Source organism: Bombus terrestris, chromosome 16 (genome assembly GCF_910591885.1).
Source record: "Bombus terrestris chromosome 16, iyBomTerr1.2, whole genome shotgun sequence".
Lineage (NCBI taxonomy): Eukaryota > Metazoa > Arthropoda > Insecta > Hymenoptera > Apidae > Bombus > Bombus terrestris.
Window position 1 is genome coordinate 6114297 of NC_063284.1, and position 15586 is coordinate 6129882.

The 15586-nt window shown below is 34.9% G+C and overlaps 3 protein-coding genes and 2 long non-coding RNA genes across 14 annotated transcripts in view; 3 read left to right on the forward strand and 2 right to left on the reverse strand.

Annotated features, from left to right (window-relative positions):
* Window positions 1-6559, forward strand: part of LOC100645102 — a 32067-nt gene extending 25508 nt beyond the window's left edge. For 5 of the 7 annotated variants that reach the window (XM_012317717.2, XM_048413215.1, XM_003401688.4 and 2 more), the window contains 4 exons: window positions 39-1568; window positions 1656-1899; window positions 2007-2144; window positions 2207-6559. In XM_012317717.2, the coding sequence (XP_012173107.2) occupies window positions 39-1568; window positions 1656-1899; window positions 2007-2144; window positions 2207-2664 (2370 nt within the window). In that variant the 3' untranslated portion in view covers window positions 2665-6559. Of the gene's footprint in view, window positions 1-38; window positions 1569-1639; window positions 1930-2006; window positions 2145-2206 lie in introns of those variants that run through there. The other 2 variants (XM_012317719.3, XM_020867284.2) reach the window with 2 other exon arrangements.
* On the reverse strand, window positions 4003-7297 carry LOC125386531. The gene is made up of 2 exons (XR_007226767.1): window positions 6594-7297; window positions 4003-4090 (listed from the first exon to the last, which is right to left on the reverse strand). It is a non-coding gene; the product is annotated as an uncharacterized LOC125386531 (long non-coding RNA).
* Window positions 7298-7920: 623 nt separating this feature from the next.
* On the forward strand, window positions 7921-11934 carry LOC100645222 (aminoacylase-1). 4 transcript variants are annotated; one of them, XM_048413217.1, is made up of 6 exons: window positions 7921-8084; window positions 9000-9169; window positions 9553-10056; window positions 10183-10209; window positions 10301-10591; window positions 10706-11934. In XM_048413217.1, exons 1-6 carry the CDS (start codon window positions 7988-7990, stop codon window positions 10847-10849), a joined length of 1233 nt encoding a protein of 410 aa, XP_048269174.1. In that variant the 5' UTR covers window positions 7921-7987; the 3' UTR covers window positions 10850-11934. The 4 variants fall into 4 exon arrangements, with proteins under 4 accessions (XP_048269174.1, XP_003401737.1, XP_048269175.1 ...); XM_048413218.1 differs by lacking the exon at window positions 7921-8084 and adding an exon at window positions 8211-8621; XM_048413219.1 differs by lacking the exon at window positions 7921-8084 and adding an exon at window positions 8211-8592.
* On the reverse strand, window positions 11406-12071 carry LOC125386529. The gene is made up of 2 exons (XR_007226765.1): window positions 11947-12071; window positions 11406-11829 (listed from the first exon to the last, which is right to left on the reverse strand). It is a non-coding gene; the product is annotated as an uncharacterized LOC125386529 (long non-coding RNA).
* Window positions 12072-12123: 52 nt separating this feature from the next.
* LOC100644984 (myb-like protein X) overlaps window positions 12124-15586 on the forward strand; it is a 31794-nt gene continuing 28331 nt past the window's right edge. Inside the window, exon 1 of the mRNA XM_003401846.4 lies at window positions 12124-12766. The gene's annotated coding sequence lies outside the window, so the exon portion shown is untranslated. The remainder of the gene's footprint in view (window positions 12767-15586) is intronic.

Consider the following 15586-nt stretch of genomic DNA (forward strand, 5'->3'; position numbering starts at 1 on the left):
AATAGGAAGTTGATTTTTAATCAAACCATATGTTTCAGGACGATTTCATCGAACACCTGCAATCCTCGTTGGTTGATCAGAATGAAGAAGGTCACACGACAACAGAATCTGTAAAGCAAGAGGTTGCCTCGCACGAACACGCGAATTCAAACGAGGCCGTACGACAAAAACTTTCGATAGATATTCCACAGGATTTTCATCTTAAAACAGTAAAATCCGAGAAACATTTAGTGATAGACACTTCGATAATGAAAGAAGAGAACATCGGAATGAAGAAAGAAGAGAAAGATGAAATGGATTGTGACACTTACATGCACTTGGAGTCAAAATCTTTTATCAAGAATGAATTGCGATCTGTTAAAAACGAACCGGTTGGTCATCAGAAAAATAAGAGCAAGAAGGAATATATTATAAAGAAAGAAGAGAATTTGGATATGGAAAAGGGTACCGTCGAGATAGTCGATCAAAACGAAGGAGACACGGAAATGGAAGATTTCAGCTCTCCAATCGCTGTTATGGAATCGGATGCAATTCTGAAGGAACGCGTGGCTGAGATGAAACTGGAATTCGGAGGTAGTATAAGTGAGATGGTTAAAGTTGAAGATGATAAGTGTGATGATGATAAAAGATTCGAAGACGCGAAGTGCGAAATCAAATCTGACGACAACATGTCGATCGACGAATTTGACGTTGAAGCTCAAATGAAGAAAATTACTGGTGACGATGGAAATGATTATAAGGAAAAAGTAGACACTAGTTCGGAGAAGGATAAAAGCATGGATGGTATTGAGGGTCTGATGGAGAGCTCCAAAGAAGATTCCGAATCTGAGGATAAAGACATAGATGATGTGAAATACGAGTCGCCATCATTCAAATCATTCAATTTAAACCACGAGGAAAAGTTATTCAAAGAATTCGGAAGCAAATCCGAACCAGAATGTATCATTGAGAATAACATTAAAGAAATCGAACAGAGCCAGGAATCTCAGAAAATTGAACAGCCGTCCGCGTTCGTTACTTCATCCGAAGAATCCATTTTTGAGTCTGTGTCTTCCAACATGGACACAGAATCCATTACAGAACCACCAAAGAGTTTTCATTCCATTCCACCATTAAGTGAACGAATTCGTAAAAAGACAGAAGCAACAAGTGCTCCAAAAAGCCAATTGAATTTTGAAGCAGCTATTATCGAATCTACCATTGATATGGAGACGGAAGATGAATCCAAAAATGGTGAACAAAAGTCTATGCTCTCGACGGCGTTAAGGGAATTGCTGGAAGCTAAGTTAGATGATCTAACAAACGAGAGCGCTAAAGAAGAAGTTATCGAAGAAAATAATACACCATACATCGAGCCAAAGTCTGAAACTTCTGAGCAGATTATAGAGATACAAGAGTGTACGACAAAACCAATCCCTCAAAATATTCACAATGAAGAAACTCCAGTAAAAGAGGAGGAAGCTCCGCCTAAGGAAATCAAACGATTAAAGGACCCGAGAACTGTCGTTCCAAATAGTATGCCAGCTCCTGCATTTAAACCCGAAACAATCCCCCCTGTTAAACGAAAGGTTAGAATAACTATAGAATAAAATTCCTACTTCGAAGTTATTCTACCATGTGTTTCTTGTTTATTCAAAAGTAATTTGCTGTTCTAGTTGTCCATATCAGAATACCGTAAACGCAAACAGCAATCGTCTGGTACGCCTCCAGAACCTGAACCGTCAAGTGATGCTTCTACAACAGATAAGGGAGGAGCTAGAGGTAGATCAGACAGTGCGAGCAGTGGAACTTCGTCGCTCAGTTCCGATGAGGAAGGTTCCAAAATCTCATTATCTCTTGATGTACCAACCTTAACCACATTACCGCTTTTCACGAACGTGGAAGGCGAGGAAAAGAAAGGTTAATATAGAGGATACTAAGAGGTTTAAGGTTGAGATAATAATAATAATAGGTTTAAGCGTCAAAAATTATAAATTATTTTGTTAAAACATTTTATACTCTTATAGGCGGTGAGGAAGGGACAATTGGTTGGTCTGCCGCACCAACTTTAGTCGAACGTCAAAGAGAAAATCTTACAGAAAGATTGAAACGAGAATTTGGATTGTTCCTCAGCGACGACGAAGAGGAAAGAGCTCGCAAACATGGTAAATATTACTATCCTCTTCTGTCATTTCATTACTTTTTACATGACTGTAAATCGTTACAGGTTTAACGGCAGAGGCAATACTGAAAGCGCGTAAAACATCTCCGCCTCATCCTACTGTATCAAATACTCCACCAGGTTTCCCGGTACCTCAATTGCCTCCTCAACCCTATATACCTCCTCCAGGATCTGCATCCATCCATTATTCTCAGTTCCAAGCTAAACCTTGTCCCGTTCAGTACCCAAACTTCACAGTTCCACAGAATTCTTCGCAACAGGTCTATTCGAACGCTACACCTCAGGCATCTGCGAATAAACAGCCACAACAATTCTTAGTACCCCAAGCGTCTCAAGCACCACCAGGCTCAAATCCGTATCCTCCCCAGTTTATTCCGCCGTCTACCACAGCAGTATCGATCTCCAAGTACACGCCTGTTACACCGCCACCTGGAAATCAAATGTATCCTGCATCTGGTCAATCACAGAAACAGTTTTATAATCACCCGGCACCAAGGTCTTAACCCACATAAAAGGTAGCGCTGTCGAAAAGTTTTTAGCTGGAAAAATTTTTATTAGATTTGGTCGGATCGCGAGTTAATTTGTCGATTGGTTTCGAACAAAAACGAAACTCGCAGCTGGTCGCTTAATTCCATTAGATTAAAGTGTTAAGTTATCCTCCCTGGCCTGAGAGAAGGGAAGGGGGTGAAACAAGATATCTTGAGTGGAACAGAATATAAATTCACGATCTCTTCTATTTAACGTCATTCGTGTTCTAGCAAAAGGGTATTTAGATTATATGATAAGATGATGATTCGCGCACGCAACTGACAGTAAATCAGAAGAGATTCGTGATACCAGGTGCTACACTGTTCTCTCTTGTATTAAAAACGTTTATGCGCGTACATCGTTGACTGTGAAAGGAGAAACAAGGAATATTAATACTACTGATGGTTTCGGAGACGCACTCGATGGAATTCGTGTGGCCTAAAGTGATAATTAAGTATTTTAAACAGAAAAGAAAGAAATCGAAAGGAATGAAAGGAAATAAAACGTAGTGCTCTCACGCATTATACGACCGTGTTTAAGGAAACTACTGGCATCTAAGCATTATGGCCAAAAGTGTATCGTACGCCGCGTACACTTTTTATATCGGAGAAGTGGTGCCCTAAAAAATGTTTATATATAGCACTAGTCCAATTGTGGCGAAATTGTAACAAAGCTGAGATTAATCCGAACGATAATCGTGATATTCGGAGCCCACATCTGACAATTATATATATTATATATGTATACACACATACACAAAAACAGATACACAAAATGTGCATACCAATATTATACGATTTTTCTGTAAATATCATTTGCATATATGCATAATATAACGGTATCGAAATGTACATTTAAGTTAAAGATCGAGGGAGAGATACAGAAAAAATTCAAACACTGTGCTGTGAGTTGCAATTTTTATTTTTATTTTCATGTTTTATTTTTTCTTTTCTTCTTTCTTTCTTTTTCTTCTTTTTTTTAGAAAGAACAAAAAAGAAAAGAGTATCGGCATGATCGGAATTTTAGGAAAAGTAAATAATAAATCGAAGTGATGATATCACTGTACAGTGCCAGGTTCATTATCGGATAATTGGAATTTTCGCTTTTTAATTCCATTGTGACAATAATGTCGATTCGATGGGAAGGAAACAGGCCTGTTTAGGGTAAAATTGTACAGGCCCTAGACTGAATGTTCCCACGTCGATTTCGTCACTCTGTACCTCCTGCTAAGAGTCTGACACATCTTTTCTTTTAAGAATTGTTCTTTTGCGCTCAAATTTTCTAATTTTTCTTCGTTGTTTTTCTATAACACGATCGACAGTACAACATGTTTTTAGTTGATACTGAGAGGCGTCTCCGCGACAAATATCTTTTATTTGATGATCCGTGGAAGTCCTGAAACTGAACATTCATTCTGAAGTACAAAGCTCTTTAAGAGGCGATTTAGAGAAAGAATGTATAAAAGAGAGAAAGAGTGGGAGAGAAAGAGAGAGGGAGAGAGAGAGAGAGGAAGAGAATATAAGCTGCAGTAAGAAAAAAGAAATTAGTATGTCAGGAGAATCGTAAGCTATTTTTTGTAAACGAAAAAGAGAGAAAACGAATTAACGAATACATAGTTAGAGTACATCTTTCGTTCTCGAAATTTGTAAATTGTTCTAGTTGTTCTATACGCGTATTAAACAAGATATCTAATTTTTTGTTTTTCTAAAAGTTTATTTATTTGTGTTGTAAATCTATTTTCGTTACTTTCTTTTCTTCCTTTTTAGTCCGGTGATCATTATTTTTCTTGTATTTTTATTTGACGAATGTAAATGGTACATTTGATTAAGGACAATTCTCCCAGTGTACACAGCGGTGTAATTTAAGATTAGCGTGTTGTACAAAGATTTCATATCGGAATTCTCGCGTATTTGTCGTGTGTACATATATATATATTAAATATGTTAATTAATTACGATTTCTTATTGGGAGTTCCTCGTTGTAATATGAGTTATAACTGTCCGGCTTTTGTATATTTCGCAGATTTTAGACTCATGGTTAACATTCTACCCAAAAGAAATACACACAACGAATTACTTTTCTCGGTCGAAGGGAAAATTTCTAGCTGAAAAGAGTTTAAACTTTGCTGAATCTGAAGGCCATAAATATTTCTTACTTTCCGCTGATCTTTTCCCATGTGCAACAACAATTATAAACATTATAGGATATAGGAAGCAATTATCGAATCAAACATTAAATACAGTACTAGAGAAAGAAAAGCATTTTGATCGATATACTTGATGTGTAAAGAACTGACCTAGAAAACTTTTCGAGGCACTAAATTTTACTTATTCGCACAGACAAAGAAAAATAAAGTATTTTCTAATAACGAAGAAGTGAGAAATTATGTACAATTTAAGATTTCGATAACAACATTTCGGATAAATGAAAAATATATTTAATACATATACATATAGTTCCTCGAAGAGTTTTCACGAGCCAACAGATCGATCTGTTCATCACTTTTTTATGTATTCATTCAATTTCAAACGAATAATCAAAAAGTAATCACAATTGGTAAATTTATGTAGTTACAAAAAATGCGAGGTTTTAGCAAATGACAAAGCCACGTTTTACTGTTGTAACATGCTTAAAACACAAATTTTTAAACACGACACTAAAGTTTAGAGAGATCTGTAACTAGGGAATAAGATATTTAAAAAAAACGGAATACAGAAGAATGAATTTTACTGAAATCCCACTGCATTCTATGGATTTCGCTAGTAATAGAAAAAAATATAAAACTACAGTGTATCGAGTTCTTCAACTACTTACTGTTTAACTTGTGTTTATTTGACTGCAGATTTTATTAAAAAGAAAAAAAGAAAACAAAAGAGAAGGAGCATAGACAAAATAATGTCATGGAAAAATACTTGCAATTCGAGAAGAAAGGCTATGGGGAGAGCTAAACGAGCGATATTTTTGGCATTTGGTATTCCTTTATACTTTAGCCGATATTTTGTAATAAACATGTATACTAGTGTAAGTTACTTGTGTTAACCAGGTGCGAATGTGAGATAAGGGTGTGTATAGCTTTATGTTCATCACCTGGTTGGCAGTACTGTGAAACTTGTACATACTTTTGTAAGATAAATTTAAGTATGAACGTCTCCTTTGAGATCTTTCGAAAGAAAAAGAAACAGAACATCTATTAAGAGGCGAGTGGAAAAATCCACGTAAAACAGAGAACGGCAATTGAAAGGAAAAGTAACAAAAAAAGCAGAAGAATGGTAATAAAATTGCTTTTTGCGATTACACATACGTTCAGCTTTGTAATGTATTCTATTCGTTGTATAATTCTCTCTCTGATTGCTCTAACCTATCTGTATAATGGACATTCTGATAAAGTGACAAAGGCGTTCTGTTGCTACATATAAAGATATAAGTAAGCCGTGTTATAGAGATGAGAAGACAAAAAACTTAGTAAAAAACTCGTTAGTACAATAGTTTCAATGTTGTAAATAATACAGATCAGTAGTGATTATTATTATTATTATATTATTATTATATGTACATATATATATATACACATACATATATATATATACATATACATATATATATAAAAGAGAAAGTTCGTCTCCATAATTATACCTGAACACATAATTTTTTTATTTGCAATTCATTGTTACATGTATGTGCCTAGTTATTAGCCACGTTGCAGTATATTCTACATTGTATAATAATTTAATTCGTACTATCGATTATTGGATGTAACAAGCTCTCCGATATCAACCTCTATATGAATATAATATTATGGCGTAACGTGTAAAGAGCTCATATTTAGGCATACATGAAATTTAATAAATCGGAATACATTTTACGAATTAACAAGTCTTAACGATCTCTTTCCATGTGTATCAACCTTGATCTCTCATATCCTCTCTCGTATCCACGTGTATTCGAAGTTTGTTTTTCGGTCATCATCTTTATTTGGTTCGTTATCTGATAATAAAATCAACCGTCGTATACGTACAGTGGCTCACGAAAATACTAGAATATATAAAACTAGAATTACTATTATAGACAATTTTGATGAGTATATTATGTTCATTACACGGAACTTTTGGAAATTTCGTTGGCATTATTATGAAACATGACTATCGTATTTATAACAATAAAATTTAAAACCAATCCGAAAATGTACTTAGAAGTTACAAGACATCTATTGCAAACATAAATTTAATGAAATATTATTATACAGTATGAATAGCAATCTTAAATATACAAATAGTGTTAAAGATCGTCTCATTACATATTCTGGCTTATTAATATAGTGAATTGTATGCTTGATTTATATAATGTAATATATGCTTCCAATAAATAGTTCGATCCGTTTCAAATTTAACCAATATAATTACGATAATAACATCTCCCGTTATAATAATAATGAAATTTAAAAACGTTTTGTAAAATATATAGATAAAAAGTTTCTAGAAGTATTCGAATACTTTGATGAGCTACTGTATATGTACATTACGTAAGTATTTGGACACTTCCAGATTATTACAAACATATAAGACATACATCAAATAAAGCTCTGTAATCTAATTTTCGCCTCTGATTTTATTTCAGGTAACTATATACAATTTAGCAGATATTGATAAAAAAAATAGTTTATGTTAATTGACATAAATAAGAAAGCAATAATTAAATGTGGATGAAAATTGCTTTTACGAAAATGTTGATATGTTAAAATAATTGGAATACAAATGTGTTTCCAACCACATTTTAAAATTCTATAGATTTTAAAAAGTGTCAGCTATTTATTAGAGATAAATATGAAACGCGATTGATACAAGTATATTCCTTGATTTAATTTTAATTTAGTAGAATACTTGATCCCATTTACGCCACGAACTAAAGAATTAATAGTAGAGAAACATTCTTCTGCCGTAATATTCCAAATATAGTAAAAATATCAATATCTCGATTCAGTTGTACCGAGTGTCCAAATTTCTTATATACTATATTGTACATCAACTGTTGTCAGGTGGTTTATCGCAAAAACTTTCCGCACAGAAAGGACGTACTCATTGATCAAACAAAGTATTTTCGTTTTCTAATCTTATCTATTTTTCAAAGAAACGCTTGCAAACCCGCCATTCCTGTCCACGCGTTTCGATTGATCGAGTTTTGTTTACGTCACTAGCGATAATCACCGGCAATTGGCCGAGACAAGCGGCAGGCGTCTGCTATGGGTGCTAGGTATGACAGTCGACTAAGCGGCATCCGACGCGACGATCAGCAGACGGTACAATGTCTTCGTCCTCACAAGCTCAGCTGAACGCAACAGCTGTAGAGAATTTTCGCGAATATTTGCGGATACCTTCTGTCCAACCGAACATCAATTACGGTAAGCAATTTTACATATTTGATCTCTAATTGTATTTTCCTAATTTATTTGCCACGATAAACAACGCGAATACTCTTTCAGTCATCACGCGTGTACCTCTAAGTACGTACGGTCATGTAAAAATTATGCACGCATATTGTGTGCCGGAATACGGACTCCGTCATTTCTTTGTTAAACAAATTACGCATTTCTGGTGTACTACAGAATTTCTAGGTTTTCATGTTAAATCCTTCACGTTAATTCACGATGCTCGCACGTTTTCACATGGGGACAGAACGGATCTGCCAGTTAGTGCAACCAACCCAACTTCGAAGCGTCGGAGACGCTATCCAGCCATTGCATGCCCCACCCTGTGTGGAATGTTATTTCTACCTCTGTATCTTTTTATTCAACTGACGGTGTGCCTCTAGACCTTTTGTAAAATCATCTCCGAACTTCTGTTTTACTTTCCGACAAAAATTTGAAATTTAGCTTGCATGAATTTGGCTTGGATATGAACATTACGCAAGTACGATCCGTGACTGACCTAAATTACACGTAATTAGAAATTCTTTTTAATTCTCGTATTGCATTGTTTGTTTTTTATGTCTGTTTAATCTAATTCAGTTTACCGACGATAACGAGTCGTCGGAACGATGATTGCGCTGTAAATATGGGATTTTATAATTTATCAAAGCAGTTACGTCAAGAGTAATTAACTGTTTGTGTCTTCGTAAATCTTTTCGTAAGAAATGTCGATCATAACGAAAGATAAGATAATTTTGTCATATAAACAAAATAAGATAACCGATATGCAAAAGAATTTCAGAAATTCTTACTCCAGTTTTAAATAATAGGATGATTTGATATCTTTGTGTTAAATATAGATATATGATATTAATTAATTGATACTAATTCAAATCTTTCATTTCGCAGATGATTGTGTTGCATTCCTTCGGAAACAGGCAGAATCTCTCAATTTACCTATTAAAGTGTATCATATCCAGGCAAATAAACCAATTGTTGTCATAACATGGATAGGAACAGAACCAGCGAAACCAGCTATTCTATTAAATAGTCACATGGATGTTGTACCTGTATTTGAAGTACGTATGATAACGTAAATGTGTTAATTCTTAATTTCTCAGAATTCTGTTATTCCATTCGTATGGTCTGCAAAGCGATTGACTTTTGTTTGGTATTGTTTTGGTATTTGGTATTAAGTAAACAAGTATTTTCGCTACCAAACCTTTCATTACCACAAACTGATTTTCATGAATGGTGAATGAAATTTTCATAAAATTTTTAAAATATGGTATGAAAAACATATTTATATGGTATAAGAAACGTATCGAAAAAGTTGTAAGCATCAGTGCATCAACCTTGAGGAAACATATGCTGGTACAGTGAACTAATACCAGACCTGAGAAATTAATATTAAAGAAAAAACCTAAATGAATAAATATAATTAACAAATAAAACTTTTCAGGATAAATGGACCTATGCACCTTTTAGTGCTCATATGGATGAGAAAGGAAACATTTATGCTCGTGGTAGCCAGGACATGAAATGTGTTGGAATTCAATATTTGGAAGCAATTCGCCGTTTAAAACTTGCTAAACAACATTTTAAGAGAACTATCCATATCTCCTTTGTACCTGATGAAGAAATAGGAGGAGAGCTTGGCATGAAAGATTTTGTACGTACCAAGGACTTCAAAGAGTTGAATATTGGTTTCTCTCTGGATGAAGGTGTGGCTTCGCCCGAAGAATATTTTTATATGTTTTACGGTGAAAGAGCAATTTGGCATGTCGAAGTAGAATGTAAGGGTACTCCTGGTCATGGATCCATTTTACATGATAATACAGCTGGTGAAAAAATAAGAGTTATAATTGATCGTTTTATGGACTACAGAGCTCAGGAGAAAGAAAAGTTGAAAGATCCAAAAGTACAAATTGGCGATGTTACAACCATAAACTTAACGCAACTGAAGGTATATAGTTTTTGGGGATTTATTGCTTGGCTTATATTTTATTATTCACATTATAATTTTATTTATTCATGCTTTTATCTTATATTTTGAAGAAGCATAATTAATTTGTGTTTTAAATATTACATGTCTGCGCGTTTAGGAAAATATTACACAGTGAGTCAGTTTTTTAAATTTTGATGTTTAAAAACAACGAAGTAAAATATTCCGTGTTGTACTAATAATGGAAAAATATAATTTGTTTCAGGGTGGCGTGCAAACAAACGTAGTACCTACTTCGTTAACGGCAATTTTTGATATTCGAATTGAGCCTTCCGTCGATCACATCGAGTTCGAAGCTATGATCAAAAGATGGTGTGAGGAAGCTGGTGCCGATGTTACGTATTCGTTCGAACAAAAAGATCCCAAGATCGAGAACACAAAGTTAGATGATTCTAATCCCTTCTGGATCGCTTTTAAAAAAGCTTGCGACGATCTTAAGATAAAGTTGCAAATAGGAATCTTTCCAGGCGGAACAGACAGTCGCTATATAAGACAGGTAAATATCTCTTCTATTAATTTTTTATTGGTATAAAACGGTAAACGATATTTTGTCAACTTTCAATGGTGTAAAACGATAAACAAATTTTTAAAAGTCTGTTTTCTACCTTAGGTTGGAATACCTTCCATTGGTTTTTCACCCATGAATAAAACGAAAATACTTCTTCACGATCACGATGAATATCTGAACAAAGATATATTCTTAAAGGGCATTGATATATATATGAAAATAATACCAGCAGTAGCAAATATCTAACCAGATGATATTAAGTCTCTAACATCACACGCTTTTTAAAATTGTGTACCTTTATTTCAAATACCAAAGTCAAAAATTAAGATTAATAATAGGAGTTAAGAAGAAGTGCAGAAGTTTACTAACGTTCCTGAGTGAACGAAACATAGTGCAATAATTCATAAAGATTTAGAAAGTTATATATGTTTCAAATATTTATAATTGTTACAAAAATATGTTTTTATTATTATCAAGTTGTTATTAATTGAAAGATTTATAGAAAGCCATAACTGTCTAGTGGAAGTAAATGTATTAACACGCAGTTGGTCTCGATGATTAAGGAATAACTTGGAACAAGACTGAGAGAATGTAGAAAAATGAACAAATGGTTTAGAAACGAAGTGCGTGGTTGAAGAGTAACGAAAAGAAGGTCTCATCGAGAGGAACAAAACACAACAGTCAAATCATTCTGAATCAGGTATTGGGAAATGCATTTATCAATCTCTCTAGTGAACTAACTGAAATCAGAATATGTTATTCAGTATACGAAAACAATCGATACTATTTTTTTAAGTACAAGTTATGTTGTAAAAGATCAAGTACCATACTAAAAAACAATGAATATGTTTTATTTTTGACTGTATAATTGTACGTAGCAGCATTTGAGACCACAGGATTTAATGTTCCTTATTATCTGCAAAGCGTAGAATTGCTGAAAAAAGTTTTATATACATATATTATGTATACATAATGCACATATATACGTAAATGTTTAAATAATTAAATATATTTTATATAAACCATGACAAAAACTATGTCTATGGTAATTATATATTTTTATGCACAATACAACAAATATATTTGTTCTTTTTCTTCTGCGCTTTATATCACATTGACTGCGGGATCATTAACGACTCTCAAATATATGTATTTATTTAAAAAAAATAGATATAACAAAGCTATTGATCTCGATGGGCTAAAGAATTAATATTTTGCCCAAAATTCTGCAACAAATTAATCATATTGATACACGTTAGTGTTATATATTTATGTTATATATTTATGTTATATATTTATTTAGTGTTATATATATTATATATTTAATTCGATACAGTGCGTACAAATCTGTTTCACAGGGTAACGTTGACTTATGTTTTTCCACATAAAGTCGATAAATATGTATACGTGTGTGTATATTCCCGCCATTATTGCTGTGGTTTATTCTTGACGGGACTGCCGCGCTCCCCTCTCAATTAGAACGATGGACTCGTCCAATGTTTTCGATTTACTGTCACGAATGATTTTCGCGTTTCCAGCATAGATTGTAAAATATTTTACATTTAGGGAATGATAAAAAATATTAAGATTTTTTTAAGTCGCACATGAAATTAAAACATATCGAAATATAACGAGCGTGAATGATTTTCTGTGCATTGTTTGGATTCGGCCATTTTGAAGTGGGGAAGGTAAGGGAGAAGTCGTACAATTGTTGCCATTCTTAACGCGGATACTGCAGTGTCTATTGATTGATTGCCGATTTAACGAATAATTATTCGTAAAAAATTATTACATTTAATAGAGATAATATTTCTGTAAAAAAATAGAAAAGAAAATTCCCTGGTGCGTATCCCTTTGTCAGCCATGTGCATAAGTACATCGTTTAAAATGTCCTCGCAACCCGTAGTGAGCAGCCAATAAGGAGAGGGCGGCAAAGCCACGTGACTGCGGCCGGCCAATCGTCAGGACGAGATTTGAAATCGTGCGTGGTCTTTGTTCACGAGCCTCCCGTCAACGTTACTTCAGTTCCGTAAAGGGGGTCTTGTGTCGGTGTCCGTTTATACATGGTCGCTGCCAAAAATCGCATAATTCTCTTGTAAATATATGTGTGAAAGTGGTGCTTGCCCGCGAGGACGACGTGCTTTAAGGATTGTCAAACACACGGTAGGTCTAGTTACGCTTTATTTACGTGCCGTTCACGCAAGCCTCAACGAAAAATTATGAAAAAATATTTCGTCTTAGCCGGCCCGCCGAGCCATTCTAGCTTTCGAGTGTCAAGGTACAAGGGGGCAGTCATGATGCTTTCAACTCTAATTTTTTTTTCTACCTTTCTTCCTGCACAGAGTTTATTGAGTATTACGATGCATATATGTTTACGTTCGTGTTTGCACACGACTGTTAATAGCAGCGGATTAATCTGTCAGTAATTGAGCGGTTCGACGATATTTTTCTTCTTTTTTTTGCCCCTGCGCGTTGCCGGTATTTTTAGACCGTTTGGACACGATAAATTCACGATCGGCCACGAGATTCATACATTTGCCGCGCTCCGTCGATTCGATAGCGTAGGCGGCCGTGAGCACATCACCATAGCAATTATTTATCAAGCGTACAACGCTTCGTAAAAAATAAACAATCGGTTGGCTGGCTTGTGTGTCAAATCGAACTGAATGAGTGATTCATCGTGAGCAGAATGGACCTCGACGTAACTTTCGGCGGGAAGAGAGTGAGTGTATTACCGGGAAACCTCACTGATATAACATGTATTTCCGGTGATGAAAGCCATTGTTTTGCCGCTCAATGCACTCTGTGCAATGTCACGTTTGCACTCGTACGACGAATCGTCATTTTGATTCGGGGTCGTGTTCGCTAGCGACGAGAGAGGGAATAATTATTGTGCACAAAAATTATTTTCGTACTAGTATTTTCTTCTTTTTGATAAATCATTTTTAACGAAAAGAATTAATTTGTAAGTAATTTACGATATTCGTGTCCACATAAATTATGGATTTCTAATTACACATCAAATTAAAATCTTATACCGCTTACTGCTTTAATCGACGTTTGCATGTTGCACAATGTCGTTTTACGTATGTGTCATCAAAAAAAAAATTACCATCAAAGATGGCGAAAGATTAACAAATTAAGCGATTTACACAGTGTTTATCGAGACTTATTGATTCGTAGTTAAAAAGCTTATTATAACGGAGTTATTTTTTTTATTAACGTTGCAGTCTACGCTTAAAATAATTAACGAAGCTAGCCGAAAGTTTCCCTCGACTTGGCGGCAAGTAATCAATAACAGGAGTAGCAATTAAAAGCCCTCGTTTTCAATTGGGATTAGAAGGATCTATGGGAAATAATCTATTGATTTTAAAGTAAAAAAGATTTACACGATGTTATTAAAAATGTATAATGAACTAATTGTAATGTTTGTAAATGTTCGTAACGATATATCATTCGTAGAAGATTTATTTGCTTTTGTCGAATCGTGGTCTCAGAAAAGGAGATTTTTTGAAAATATTGCGAATAACGAGTAGTAGGGAGAGCCCCTCGAGCACTTTCAAGCCTCACCGCCACGAAAGCTATTGACCGTGGGAACCTTCTCGGAACTCTACCCCTCGCCATATGCCCACCGCAGGAAATATCCTACAGGCTCGACCGAAATTTACCTCGCCATGTTTCGTGTTCACGAGTTATTATTATTTGTCACTGAGAAGAATGTTCCCTCGCTCGCGTCAATACATTTTTTTTTCATTTAATATTTTTTCTTCTGCATTACGCTAAAGAAAGTTGCTTCTTGGCAATTGAATCGATGCCATGACCGTGTGCTGCCCGTTTTCGTGCCCTTTCCTTTCTTTTTCTTTTTCCTTTCATTATCAATATGCTTCGAACAAATGTAATCGTTTTACGAATCAAAAGTACAATTACGCTTAATATCGATTCACTTATTTTAATCTATTATTTTATTTTTTAATTCATGTAACGAAACAAACATTTTTACAAATTCTAAATTAGACACGTCATAAATAAATCGGAAACCTCGTTTTTTGCCTCGATTTTTTGCCTCGATTTTTTGCCTCGATTTTTTGCCTTGTTTTTTTTTTTCTATTTACCAAAGGATCGTCGGAGATGAACATTTGATTCGCACTATTGTTTAGAAACGAAACTGAGAGAGTGCCTCTAGGACGCGTTAGAAAGTTGTTTTAAAAGATGTGAAAAGATAACTGTAAAAAAAGTTGGTGAATTACGGTTTCATGCGATGCTTATAGCCTCGCTTCTCCAACGGTTATCAAGCAGAACTCTTCCGTAACGTAATTTTTCGAAACAATGATAACGCGATGAATTTTGCTCTATACGTTTCAGTAAACAGTAGAAAATACCATTAAATTGAAAAGTGTTTATTCGTTCGCGCGTGTTTTCATTTTCATGGTGGCTCTGTCTGGTCTGTTATGGTTAAATCTAATCGAGATCAAGGATCGATTTTGCGCTCCCGTATTACAACACGCAACAACTTGTAGCTTACGTATGTTCAGAGAAATTCGCTTTGCCGAATGCAGATTGCGTGCCATTCGTAGCAACACGCGAAATTTTTCAAGAAACTGAATCGGGTTCTCTTGGTGAAAGCAAAATGATTCAAATAGAAGGAGCACTTCGGTCGAATTTATTTCACGCTTCGAGTTTTTATCGAAGGTCGAAAAATAACTGATGCATTTTTGAATCGTTACCATTTTATCTTTCATGTATCAAAACTGTTTCTAAGCCGTCGAGGATATACGAAGATTACGAATGAAATACAGCCCGTAACGATAAGCCGAGAGAGATTTTTTTCGCGCCAATTTGCCATTGGCACACGTCCACGTGTACATGAGGTTCCCGCGTTCGATCTGTGTGTCTTTCTCCCTCTCTTTTCGTCGTCGATGTGCAATATCGTATCGAGTACCTACTACGAACTTAATTTTTCAGTTAGTGATGGGCCATTTGAGT